Genomic DNA, 12,270 nt, shown 5'->3' with positions numbered 1-12,270 from the left:
ATGTTTGCTTTTTCTTCCATTATTGTTATATTTTACCAGTGCACAACTATATAAAATATTATAGATATATTAACTTAATTATTAAATGTTCAGTAAATACTCATCCAAGTCTACAAGTAAACCCAATGCGGTTGGACATCAAGTTGAGTCAGTTTTCAACTTTTTGAACTATGGTTAGAAACTTAGAACTGGGGGGAAGGCCAAACAAAAATGAAGCTCTTTCAACATACTTGGACAAACAGGTAGATGTGACCAGTTTAAAACACAAGCGCCAAAGCGAAAAAATAGATGAAATGAAGAAGAATGCTCCCGGTTTAGTCCACCTTAACAAGCAGGGTAGCTGGTCCAATTAGCCAGATTCCAGAGAAAACCAAACCATCACACATCCATCCTCCAGTCAGAATGGACTGAAGCAACTAACTGGTATGCTCTCACAACACTAGCACCTAATTGAGTAATCAACTCCATTTTAGTATTTACTAATTACGTTTGAGAAGAGTGACTAGCTTATATTGGACTCATATCAGATTCACTCAGCCAACAGCAACTATGAACAACAGCAATAAGGCTCTCTTAGGCACTGATATAGATTACAGAACCACAGATGACCTCTTCTTCCTAGAATTTTGCCAAAGCATTTTATAAAGCAAAAAAGAGGGCATGAACTGAGAAGGGTTTCTTGAAGAAGCGCCAAAATTTCAAGGCAAAAGTTTAATGTATAAGAACAGAATCAATATTCCATACTCCATACCATAAAATAAACAATTCAGACACAGTTATCAGTATAGAAACTGTACACTCCAAGATAAGGAACGCATAGTTTGTCAAAGAACAAACTCCTCAAGCCTGCTATGAAGAACATAAAGGAGCGCAAGACGGATAAAACTCAGGATGGGAACAATCCAGGTAGCACATCACTGAAACTACAACCAGCATACATGCTCTGAAAACACTAAATATCCATATTACAAACAAAATAGTCAATGCGAAAATTCCTGTTACAGTATAAATTTTATTAACGAACCTAGTTCAGCCTCCTCCTCTTGCGTGCATGATGAACTCCACCATCTACGTCTAAAGAACCAGAGGCACCATTCCTTCTTCTTCTTCTTAGGGAACGAGAAGATCCCGCGCCATTCAGTTCAGCAGAAGCATCGAGAGCTTCAACATCTCGTTGTATCACAGCCATCGTGCTTGACGCAGAAGCCTGATCTGCCGCAGAGGTTGCTCCTCGTGTACCTTGACCATGCAGAGGCTCGGGATTCTGAGGATTGGCTGATGCAGAAGCACCGGAATGATTGACATTGTTGGCTGTCCTCTCAAGAAAACTAGAAACCCGGGCACTTATGGCAGCAAATCCATCGGCACTGGGGAGGCTATAAAGAGCAAATCGGTGCCAAAAATCAATTCTATCACGCAAAAGGGCACTTCTGTGCCCTACATGAGTCCCGTCGACATGTGAATTACCATTTTGGGAGCTTCCAGGATCGGTGGCATTTCTAGATGAGCCACTAGCCCCCAAGTTCAACCCATTTTCTGAACTCCCCTCCCTCTGGAACTGCTGAGCAGCCATCAGCCTAGTGAGCACCCTACGACTAGGACCATCGAATATTCCAGGCTGACTTGACTCTTGGCCATCCAATCTATTTCCGTTCCGTATCTCTTCATCCAAAATGCGTCTCCATGAGCTGAATTGTTCCCCCAATCTTCTTGAAAGCGGCCTGGGATGCCGTTGCCTCAAACTCTCGAGCCTATGCCCATGGGGTCTTGGGGGCACCTTCAAACTCGAATCCCCATCTTCCCCGCCCTTCTTCTTGGCCGCGGTTTCAGTACTCCCCCGGCCGTAAATAGGCGTGATATTCGAATCTGTTACCTCCCCTTTGCACACCGGGCATTCTTTATGATCACAGTGGACATGCAGCCACTGATACAAACACGGCCAACAAAATAAATGACCACAAGAAGTGACAACCGGATCCCTAGCCATATCCAAACAAACATTGCACTCAAAGTTAGCTGCAGCGCTACCCTGCTCCTCCTTTTCCTCTTCTGAATCTTTAGCAATAAGACTCTCAACACTCACTTTATGAGTCGTGGAGGTTCCCACAGATCTGTCAGTGGTCATGATGTCTTGAAGAAGGCGATCCTCCATTGTTAAGGAAGGTGTGCCGAAATCAGGTTCAGCCCTGTATGGAACTGTTGATCTGAACCTCCTAATTGGCCAACGACGACTAGACTCAATCAATCTCCGCAACCGAACTTCTGGGTATCGAAAGAGCTCCCGTTGCGAAGGACCATCCTGGGACAAAGGTTCACCGGTTTGCATGGTTGCTTCATAAAGACTGACGGCAACAGCAGGCAGTGGGCTTCCACCATTGGGGCGATCATCGTGGACTTGTGGGGTTAGAGACACCGGAACATACGGTGGAGAGTATGGTACATGTGAATCAGCATCCTCGAGGACCAAAGCATCAACAGCTTGTGAGGATGGTGGTGCCCGCGGTGACATTGGAGCATATGATGGCGAGTATGGCACGTGCTCAACACGGTTGCTACCTCCCTCTATGACAGGCCCAATGATGTCTTCCGCAGCTGGTGAGACAGGATAATACAATGGAGAGTACGGGGCATGCCCAACTGGGTCACTAACAACCGGGCCCAGAGGTTCAACCCCAGTTCGATCTGTGGTTGGGGAGACGGGAATGTGAGATGGCAAGTGCGGGCAGTACTCAAGACGGGAGTTACCGGTGGGTTCTGGACTGTTCTGCGCCAACGATGGTGGGACCAACCCATAGGACGGAAGGGATGGAGTGTATGGCGCATGGTCAAAACGGGGAATTTGAGGTTCCTCAGTAGGGTCCAAAGGTTCGATCGGTGGCAAGTTGGGTGTATACGAAGCATGGGTCGGCGAGTACGGAGCATGAGAATCCGACGCAGGCAGAAAACCAGACATCTGGTTTGAACCGGTTTCTTCAGCTGACAACGGTATCGAAGCTAGGGCGAGATCTGAGCCGAGATCTGACCCGCGGCGAATCGGCGAGCGTGGCAGACCTAGGTATAGATTCAGATCCATTCTCTTCCTTCTTTTTTCATTCTAGAAAGCCCTAATTCATCATGAAATCAAGACCCGAGTTAGGGTTTCAGTTCTTTTTTCCTTTTTCAGGATTGCTGGTTTTCACAAACCTAGTGATAGATTTAACGGTTATGATGCATCATGATCTGAAATCTGGGGTTTTGGGTTTTCTTGGGTAGGTGTAAGGAATGGGAAAAGGAAAAACCCTAGAAATTGATATTGAGATTGAAATGGAAACTGTAACTTAAATCAAACCCAATTCAATACAAGATCTGATGAAGGAAAGAATATCTGTTTGAGGATTCAAATACCTGAGGAAAGATCATCGCAAGATGATTCTGTGTATTTTCAGAGGCTCTGATGCATCCTCTCGTCGATGGAGAGAGACAGAGAGAGAGAGAGAGATTAGATGCCCAAAAGGAGGGATATAGTCTGCATATAGAGAAATGGTACGCGTCCCACGACTTTGCAAGTATACACGCGTTTGCGTTTCTGACAAATAAGAGCCACGTGTCGGAAATCCAGACCATTAATATTCTGTGTACGCCGTCAAAAGAAAGGGAACTCCCCACATGTTTCTGTACGATCCCAATGGGGACTTCTTTTGTTTGAATGTGAACAATCTTTGTATTTTTCTTCTTAACTGTCTATCAGTGGGCCAGAAATCAAATGCTAATTAGTCTTATAAGGAAGATATATGATTGATATTACATCTGAAGTTGTATAAAATAATCCAATGGTCTGAAAACCGAACCATGGGCCCCAATTATCCTATCAGGTGACGCGTATGCACGTTGTAAAGATACGTACCACGTATCATACAATTACTCCGTATACATTTTACTTTTGTCGCGATTGTTATTTACACCCCTATAGTTGTTAGTTACACCCCAATTCAATCATCAGTTGGGGTGGGACTAACAACTTCAAGGGTGGGAATTGCATATTCGGCTCCTATGCGTCGAATCATATGATACACGAGCCGCTTCGTAGCACCGATTAAATCGGTTTTCATTACTGTAACTGAGCCCAAGATCCGGTAATCCAAATCATTGCTATGTTATGGCCTACCATGGATGGGCCTTGACTCAAAAATCCACCGAATTGGAAGATTCCATCTACCAATCTATGAATTTTTCAGTTGAATTGGACTGTCGCTGTATTTCTCTTCTTAATCGTCAAATCTGTCGGACTCAAATCAGACGTCTACGATTGTCTTATTTAATTTTTTTAAAATTTTTCAGTCCATCCATGGTGGAATGTATGGAAGGAAGGGTCTGGATTACTGAATCATTTACCTAACTTTCCAAATTTTGGAAACCCACGTATACTGTTCAAGACATAGGTCACGTATTGTACAGTTCTTTTTCCTTCTTGACTTCCATTTTGGAGGCTGCGAAAGCCTTTCGCATGAAGTTCCTGCACTGGAAACCTAAGTGGGCCCCATCCTGATGTTTGTGAGAAATCTATCCCGTTCATCCATTTTGTGAGCTTAATTTAGGGCTTGAGACAAAAAGTGAGCAGGATCAATGACTCAAGTGGACCGCATTAAAGGAAAAGGTGGGTAGGGAAATTCCAACTGTTGAAAGTTCCCTGGTGTCGACAGTTATGTTTACATGCCATCCATACCGTTCATAACGTCATTCCTACTGGGATGAACTTAAAACAGAAATATTATCCTGATTCAACACTTCCGTGTCCCATAAATATTTCAACTGTGTACGTTCAATCCTCATGTTTTCAGCACATTTGAGTATTAGATCCCGTTCATTTTTGGTTCCACGCCCTAAAATGATCTCAAAAAGCGGATGGACAGGGTTGATTTCTCACAAACATCGCGGTGGGCCCCACCTAAGTTTCGAGCGCAGGAAATTCCTGCAAAAGGCTTTCGCAGGAAATCCGCGTAATCGGCGAAGTGTGAGTAGCGTGCTAACTTCTGGTACGGATCAGGTGGCGTTGAACAGGGAACGGATTGGCTACTCCCCCTGGCACCAGCCAATGGCTGATGGTCGGTGCTCTGTGGGCCCCACCATGATGTATGTGTTTCATCCATGTTGTCCATCTATTTTGAAAGATCATTTTAAAGTACTAGACCAAAAACGAGATATATCCCAATCTCAAGTGGACCACATTAGAGGAAACAGTGTTGAATAAGTTTCAACCATTAAAAACATTTTGGGGGCCATAAAAGCTTTGTATCAAGCTGATTTTTGTTTTTTACCTTCATCTGGGCCTGTATGACCTAATCAACAGATTGGATATCAAATAAACAGTAAATTGAACCTTAAGAGGATTTTAATAGTGGATATCCAATCACTACTTTTTTCATGTGGTGTGGAACACCTGATATTTATATACCTATAATTTTTGGTCTTAATTACTAAAATGATCTTTAAAAACGGATGAACGGAATGGATGAAACACATACATCATGGTAGATCCCACAGAGCACCGACCACCAGCCACAGGGCAGGTGCGGGGTAGTAGCCAATCCGTTTCCCGTTGAACACACCACCCCCCACCGGTTGTACGGTGATTTGTTTGGCGTTGTGGGGCCCACCTTGATGTGTGTTTTTTATATCCACGCAGTCCGTCCGTTTTTGGAAACTGGAACAAACAAACAAACGGACCACTTGATCTTTGAATGTGCTTCAAGTTCATTACTTAAAATGAGATGAAAAAAAACGAATGGACGGCGTGGATATTAAAAATATACATTAAGGTGGACCCTACAGAGCCCAACACATCACCGCACCACCGCTGGGATGCTGTCGGCAACACCACCTGATCTGCGTCCTTACCTCCGCTGGACGAGACTCCTATGTTAGTTTTGCTTCATTTAGAAAATGGTGGTGACTTGTCCTTCTCACACGTGGGGCTGATGTACAGTTATCCGAACCATCCAAATTGCTTGTCCTATTACGGATGGATAATATTTCTAAAATCACACTTACTAAGAGATCCTATCCATTCAAACTAACGCTATGAGTTAGAAGTAAAAAGTCGGTCATTGATATTATCCTCTCAGTGCGACTTTTCTGATATAGTCCGCTCATAGTTGGTACAGATATTTGGACGGTCTCTCTTCCGAAAATTTTTGCCATGTGTACGTTCAAAGAGGGACGCGGACTCCCCGCGGAATCCTTTCCCCAGAGGTTCCTGAGCTGGGAACCTAGGTCGGGCCAAAAATGAACGGTATCCAATGTACAAGTGGACCAAAAACGTGATGATTGGCCGTCCACAGTAGAAATATTTGTGGGGCCATCAAAGTTTTGAATCATGCTAATATTTACGTTTCCAGTTCATCCCAATAGGAATGACGTTATTAACAGCATGGATGACATGTAAAAGTTACTGTCGAACCGAAGAAAGTTTCAATGGTAGGAATTTCTCTAACCACCTTTTCCTTTCATACGGCTTATTTGGGTCTTTGATGCTGCTCACTTTTGAACTTATATCCTAAAATGAGTCACAAAACGTATAAACGGAGTAGATTCCTGACAAATATCACGGTGGGCCCCACCTAATTTTCCAGCGCAGGAAGCAGGAAATCCGCGTCCTTCTCACCACCATTTTTAATACCGGATAGAGAACGTAAAAGAGTCGATTTAGCTTTTGTGGTGAATGACGGTACGAATTCTTTCGAACGCACACCGGCGCACGTTAGGTGGAAGGCGTTCGCAAGGAAACGGAGTACTCCAGGAAGGAAAGTCACGTACTCAGAAGGACGCAGTTGCGTCCTGCCCTTCCCGAGACGGACACACGGACAATCGATCCCCCGGTGGAGGACAATCGATCCTTGACCGTGGGGTCCACGTATTTTGCCTTACATCTACGCCGTACGTCCATTTTGACGGTTCATTTTATAAAATGATCCAAAAATGAAGTGGATCCAAATCTCAGGTAGAAAAACGCTACAGAAAACTGTGGTGATTGGACATCAGAAACTTCGTGTGAGCCATAAAAGTTTTTATTATAAAAACAACTTTCATTAAATCCAATCTACTACTTAAGAAATTTGGACTCCATTGGAAATTGAATACATGTATCATATATAAAACATAATAAGTATTTTGATGGGTATTATAAAGTTTAATTTCAAGCAAAAGTTATGACTAGAAACGGGATTAGGATTCCAAATCAAGTTTATGATCAAAGTTGGGGTTCAAGTTTGGTAATATATTCAACCAATGCTAAAAACATTTTATTTCATATAATTTTTAAACAATAAATATAATATGGAAAGATAATCTTACGCATGTGGTGCATGTGTAAGCTAAAGTATTGAAACATGAGGTACATGACTTGTAAATTAATGGTGGTACATATGGGGTAATAAAATATGAAAGTTAGCATATGTGACACATATTTGGGGCAGTTGAAGGACGGTTGTGCATGTGGAGCACTGTCCATGAGCACGTTAATAGATGTGGCTCGCATGTAGTATTTGAAGATTGAATATGACACATGAGGGTCTCTAGTCTTGCCCCAGTGGTACTCACATGAGTTTCAACACTAGAACAAGGGTTGAGTACTCATAAGTGGTGAAATCCCACTATGGTGTGAGTGTGTGGAAAAAAAAAAAAAAATTTGATAGCAGCACATGTGATATATTTGCACAGCACAGGGTACGCCATCCATCTATATTGACAAACCATTTTAAGGCATGAGCCCCAGAAGCAAATCTTATGTAGTCCCAAGAAGTTTTCAAGGGTAGGCTTTCAATTCCCACTACTTTATGTGGTGTAGTCCACTTAGCCTTCGATATGCCTCCTTTTTTAGGTCATGCCCTATGATTATTTGTCAAAATAGATGGATTGCATGGATGAAACATATACATCATAAGGGGCCGATAGAGCCCTTGATAGGACCATCCGTCTCTAGCTAGGTCCAAGTGGGGATAGTACCCAATTGGTGTCTTACAAAATACATGTACATAACTTTAGCTTTTACTACATCCAAATAAGATTTAAAGATAATTTCATTATAAAAGTAAAATTAAAAACAACTGAAATTTCAAAAATTAAATCTCACAATATAATAATAATAATAATAATATTGCTTGAGGAAATTCGACAATGTTCAATGTAATCTACCCCACAATTTAGATGATTGTGACCTCAAAACCATGCTCTATAATGCCCAAGGTTTCACTAATTTTCACTAATAGACCTTTTTTTTTCTTAACAACCATTAATAGACCCATTAAGCAATGAAATTAGGGTAACTTTTGATTTATGATCCGGTGCTTTGCTAAGCCCACACGTGTATACAAGTTGGCTAATGCACTTGCAACCTTATTTGCTAATAGTGGTAGACAAGAGAAACATCTAATCTATTCATGAGTTGGATCTCATCGTGTAAAGGCCACTGCCCAAATATAAGGTGGTACATTCAGTGGTCTTTCTATGACCAGTGTTTCAGATATGGCCCTCGATTCCACTGTGGTTGTGTTTATATGCGATGTTCCATCCGTCTCGAGTTCATTTCTGGTCGTCTCCTCCAATAGAAAAGAAGCATGTTATATTATTACTTAAGAACTAAATTCTTCCACATCTCATGTTATTCTAGTTGGCTAGGTTGGTATAGCCTGAAAGCCAGAAGGTAGTATGAATACCATATTGCAATGGAACACGACCAGTAACAATGTCCCGAACACAATTCCTTCCTTTAGACATTGTCCCCTAGTGTCGCTACATTTATTTCCATATTAAGGTCTTTGACTTGCTTAACGCTTTCGTCGGTTGCAAGGTTGGTAGATGCGTTCACTGGTGAGATAACTTGCAGTGATTCAGCAATTGTTACTAATTTATTTACCAGTCATTCATCCCTTAGGAAGCATTCGTCACTAAAATAATATGATAAATTACCGCAACTAAATTCATCGTTTGGACTGGCCGATCAATCGGACTGTCCAAAAATATTGGAATCATGGTCACATAACATAGGAGATAGGACTGCCCCCACTGTGTTTACAGCTATTGGTTCTTCGGACACGGGAATTCTCTAGAATGGTTGTAGTTGGTTTACTTTCGGCCGAGGCAGATCTGTGAATTCTCTATAATGGTTGCAGTTGGTCATGATCCACTCGTTGAGGTTCGATAACTAGTGGTGGATCGGGGCCAAATCGGTTCAGTCCCTCTTGGAATAAAGGGTTCCTAGGAAATTATTGAAGGTTATATCCTCTTGGTAATCCTTGATTTCAATTTTCATGTATGAAATTTCTAGCATCTCGCTCTGGTCATCTAAGTTCGTCGGGAGGCGAAATATTTTGTATATCCTAAACTGTAAATGGTGGTGGGTTCCTCCATGGATGAGGCATAGGTGGCAGTTGAGTTGCATTATCGATATAATTTCCTTCAACATTATATTGTATTATCGATGGCATTTGTTCGGTCATCATAATCGTTAATCGATGTATGGCATCAATGTAAGACCCATATCCAAGTCCGTACCGTTCCTTAAGCTTCCGCGGTCCTTCCGGTAGAATTCTGGTAATCTTCAACTCGTATCCGACGTTTACTCACGATCCTAAACTAGGTCCCACATACCAATGTCGGCTTGAATTGAAACATGTACCTTGGCGACCGCGCCGTCGTCGCGGTTCCAACGCCACGACTCGCGCACTGATCTGATACCCGGGTCAGAAGATGTGGGCTCGCGTTCAATTCGAAGAAAACGCCGCACGTTGCAAATTTTGAGGAAATTTCTACAATGTGTCTCATTAATTAATCAATCACTCATGTCAAGTATAAGTCAAGTATAAGCCATACCCAAATACAAGCAACCCATCTCTCCCATTCCCAAACTCAACTCTTCCTCTCTCTTCACCCGTCCTTTTCTTACAACCCATCACTCAACCCATCACCCATCCTTATCATCCCATCACTTCTCTCTCTCCCTCATTTTTCAAAATTCTCTCAAGCAACATCCCACATCCAAGCTTCCTCTCTCCCAAACAACAAGTGTGGCTCACCCTTTTATCTCTTATCTCCACCATCAAAACCCCATCAACCACCATCAAAAGTGTAGGCAAGGGGCTAAAGAGGCTAAGGAACCAAGGAAAAGGCTTAGAGGTGGGTGATCCACCGTTATTTCTTATTTTAGGGCCCACTTGTCGGTGGGACCCACTTTGATGTATGTAATGTATCCATAAGGGGCCCATAGTGGCGGGGTCCCTTTATCACCGTCTCTCTCTCTCTCTCTCTCTCTCTCTCTCTCTCTCTCTCTCTTTCTCTTTCTTTTGAATGATGTCATGTGGCCACCACGGCAAGACGATCTTGACCGTCCGATCGTGAGGCCCACCTTGCAACGGGACCATTTGATGGTTAAGATGAAGGAAAAACACAAGTATCAGATTGATTCAAATCAGGTGAGCCACGTTTATGTGGGACCCACCTTGATTAAATGTAGGCCATGTACATGTGGGGCCCACCATGATGTCATGTTTATCCATGCCGTCCAGCGTCCCTAGACACTAGACGTGAAAGCAGTAGGGGCGACTAACATGGAGTGCGTGTACTGACATGGGTGTGTACTAACAAGCTAATATATATATATATATATATATATATATATATATATATATATATATATATATATATATATATATATATATATATATATATATTGAGCCTTTGGGGTGGGTTGCTTATGCAAGCCTCACCTTGATGCATGCACTTAATCCAAGCCGTCCATCCTTTTCCTCAGATCAGTTTAGGAGTTGACCCGAAAAATTAACTGAATCTGATTTCCTGGCGGCCCATAGCGTTGAGAATAACATTCTTTACTGTTGAAATACACCTTGATACTTCTGCACACAGAAATATACCCAATATTGGGCTTGATAGGTTTGTATGGAGCCATGGAAACCAATGGCCGGGTCTGATTTCCCTGATGCGAACCCCACCTAGGAAATTCCTCAGAAACACTTAATTTAAAAAAAAAAAATTAAGCTACAGCAGCAGTAGCGTCTGCTGCTACCGTCAGAGGTGTGCCGTGGGCGTTAACAAGGCTGGGTCTGTAGATCCCAACCATGGGCCCTACCGTGACATGTGATGTATATCCACACCATGCATTGGGTGGGCCCCCTTCTGACTATGGGCCACCCCAAAAATCAACTGTACTTGGGACTCAGGTGGTCCACACAGCAAGAAATAGTGTGATTGAACGGCTGCCATTGAAACTTTTTATTGGGCAGCAGAAGTTTTGGGATCACTATGAAATCTGTTTTTCCTTTTCATCCAGGTACGTGTGACCTTATCAATGGTTTGGGTGGAAAATAAACATTACAATGGGCCCCAGGTCAGTGTGACCTTATCAACTGGTTGGGTGAAAAACAAACATTATGGTGGGCCCCAGGTCTGTATGACCTTGTGAACAGGATGGGTGGAAAATAAACATTTCGGTGGGCCCCAGATCTGTGTGACCTTACCCATAGGTTGGGTGGAAAATAAACATTATGGTGGGCCCCACATGGGACCCACTTATGTATGTATTGTATCCACACCTTTCATCAGTGTGGACCTCCACCACGAGGTACGTGATTTATCTATGTCGTCCATCCCTATGGGACCTACCATGATGCATGTGTTACATCCAAACCGTCCAACCTTTGGCAAGCTCATTTTTTAAGGTTTGAGACTAAAAATAAGGTAGATCTAGGATCAGGTGGACCACATTATAGAAAATAGTGGGTTCGAACGTCCACCATTAAACCCTTAAAAATTTTAATGGTGAAAATCCTTATCACCACTTATATTTGGGTGTGGCCCATTTGATATACGTGTGACCCATTGTTGAGGCCCACCTTGATTTGTATAAGGCCCATGTTGCGAGGCCCATTGTGATGTATGCAAGGCACATGGGTTATGGCCCATTGCAATGTACGTAAGGCCCATTGGCGCGGCCCATTAATACAGCCCACTTGACAAATATAAGGCCCATGTGAATAGGCCCATCTTGATGTAGTTGTGGCCCATCTTGATATATACAAGACCCATGTACATGAGGCCCATTTAATGTAATGGAGGCCCATAGGTCAAGCCCCAGTGGGATGTACATGAGGCCCATTATGACGTGATTTCACCATGGTTTATGTGTTGACCTTTATAGCGGGCTATGCCTTGGGAGCAATGATGGTTTGACGTCTACATTGTAAGGATAATGCTGGTTAAATGTCCGCATTGTCACTCTTT

General features: G+C 42.8%; 1 protein-coding gene across 1 annotated transcript; it reads right to left on the bottom strand.

The window, feature by feature from the left end:
- Nucleotides 1-717: 717 nt before the first annotated feature.
- LOC131233679 (uncharacterized) lies at nucleotides 718-3,519 on the bottom strand. Its single transcript, XM_058230469.1, has 2 exons — nucleotides 3,385-3,519; nucleotides 718-3,104 (listed from the first exon to the last, which is right to left on the bottom strand). The coding sequence occupies exon 2, from the start codon at nucleotides 3,071-3,073 to the stop codon at nucleotides 1,025-1,027; it is 2,049 nt and encodes a 682-aa protein (XP_058086452.1). The 5' UTR covers nucleotides 3,074-3,104; nucleotides 3,385-3,519; the 3' UTR covers nucleotides 718-1,024.
- Nucleotides 3,520-12,270: the final 8,751 nt, after the last annotated feature.

Source organism: Magnolia sinica, chromosome 18 (genome assembly GCF_029962835.1).
Source record: "Magnolia sinica isolate HGM2019 chromosome 18, MsV1, whole genome shotgun sequence".
NCBI classification, from domain to species: Eukaryota; Viridiplantae; Streptophyta; class Magnoliopsida; order Magnoliales; family Magnoliaceae; genus Magnolia; species Magnolia sinica.
The sequence above is the reverse complement of the archived record's forward strand: the minus strand, read 5'-3'. Positions and strand labels throughout refer to the sequence as shown.

Coding starts and splice junctions, on each gene's coding strand:
- LOC131233679 (XM_058230469.1), bottom strand. CDS start 3,073: ATGGATCTGAATCTATACCTAGGTCTGCCACGCTCGCCGATTCGCCGC.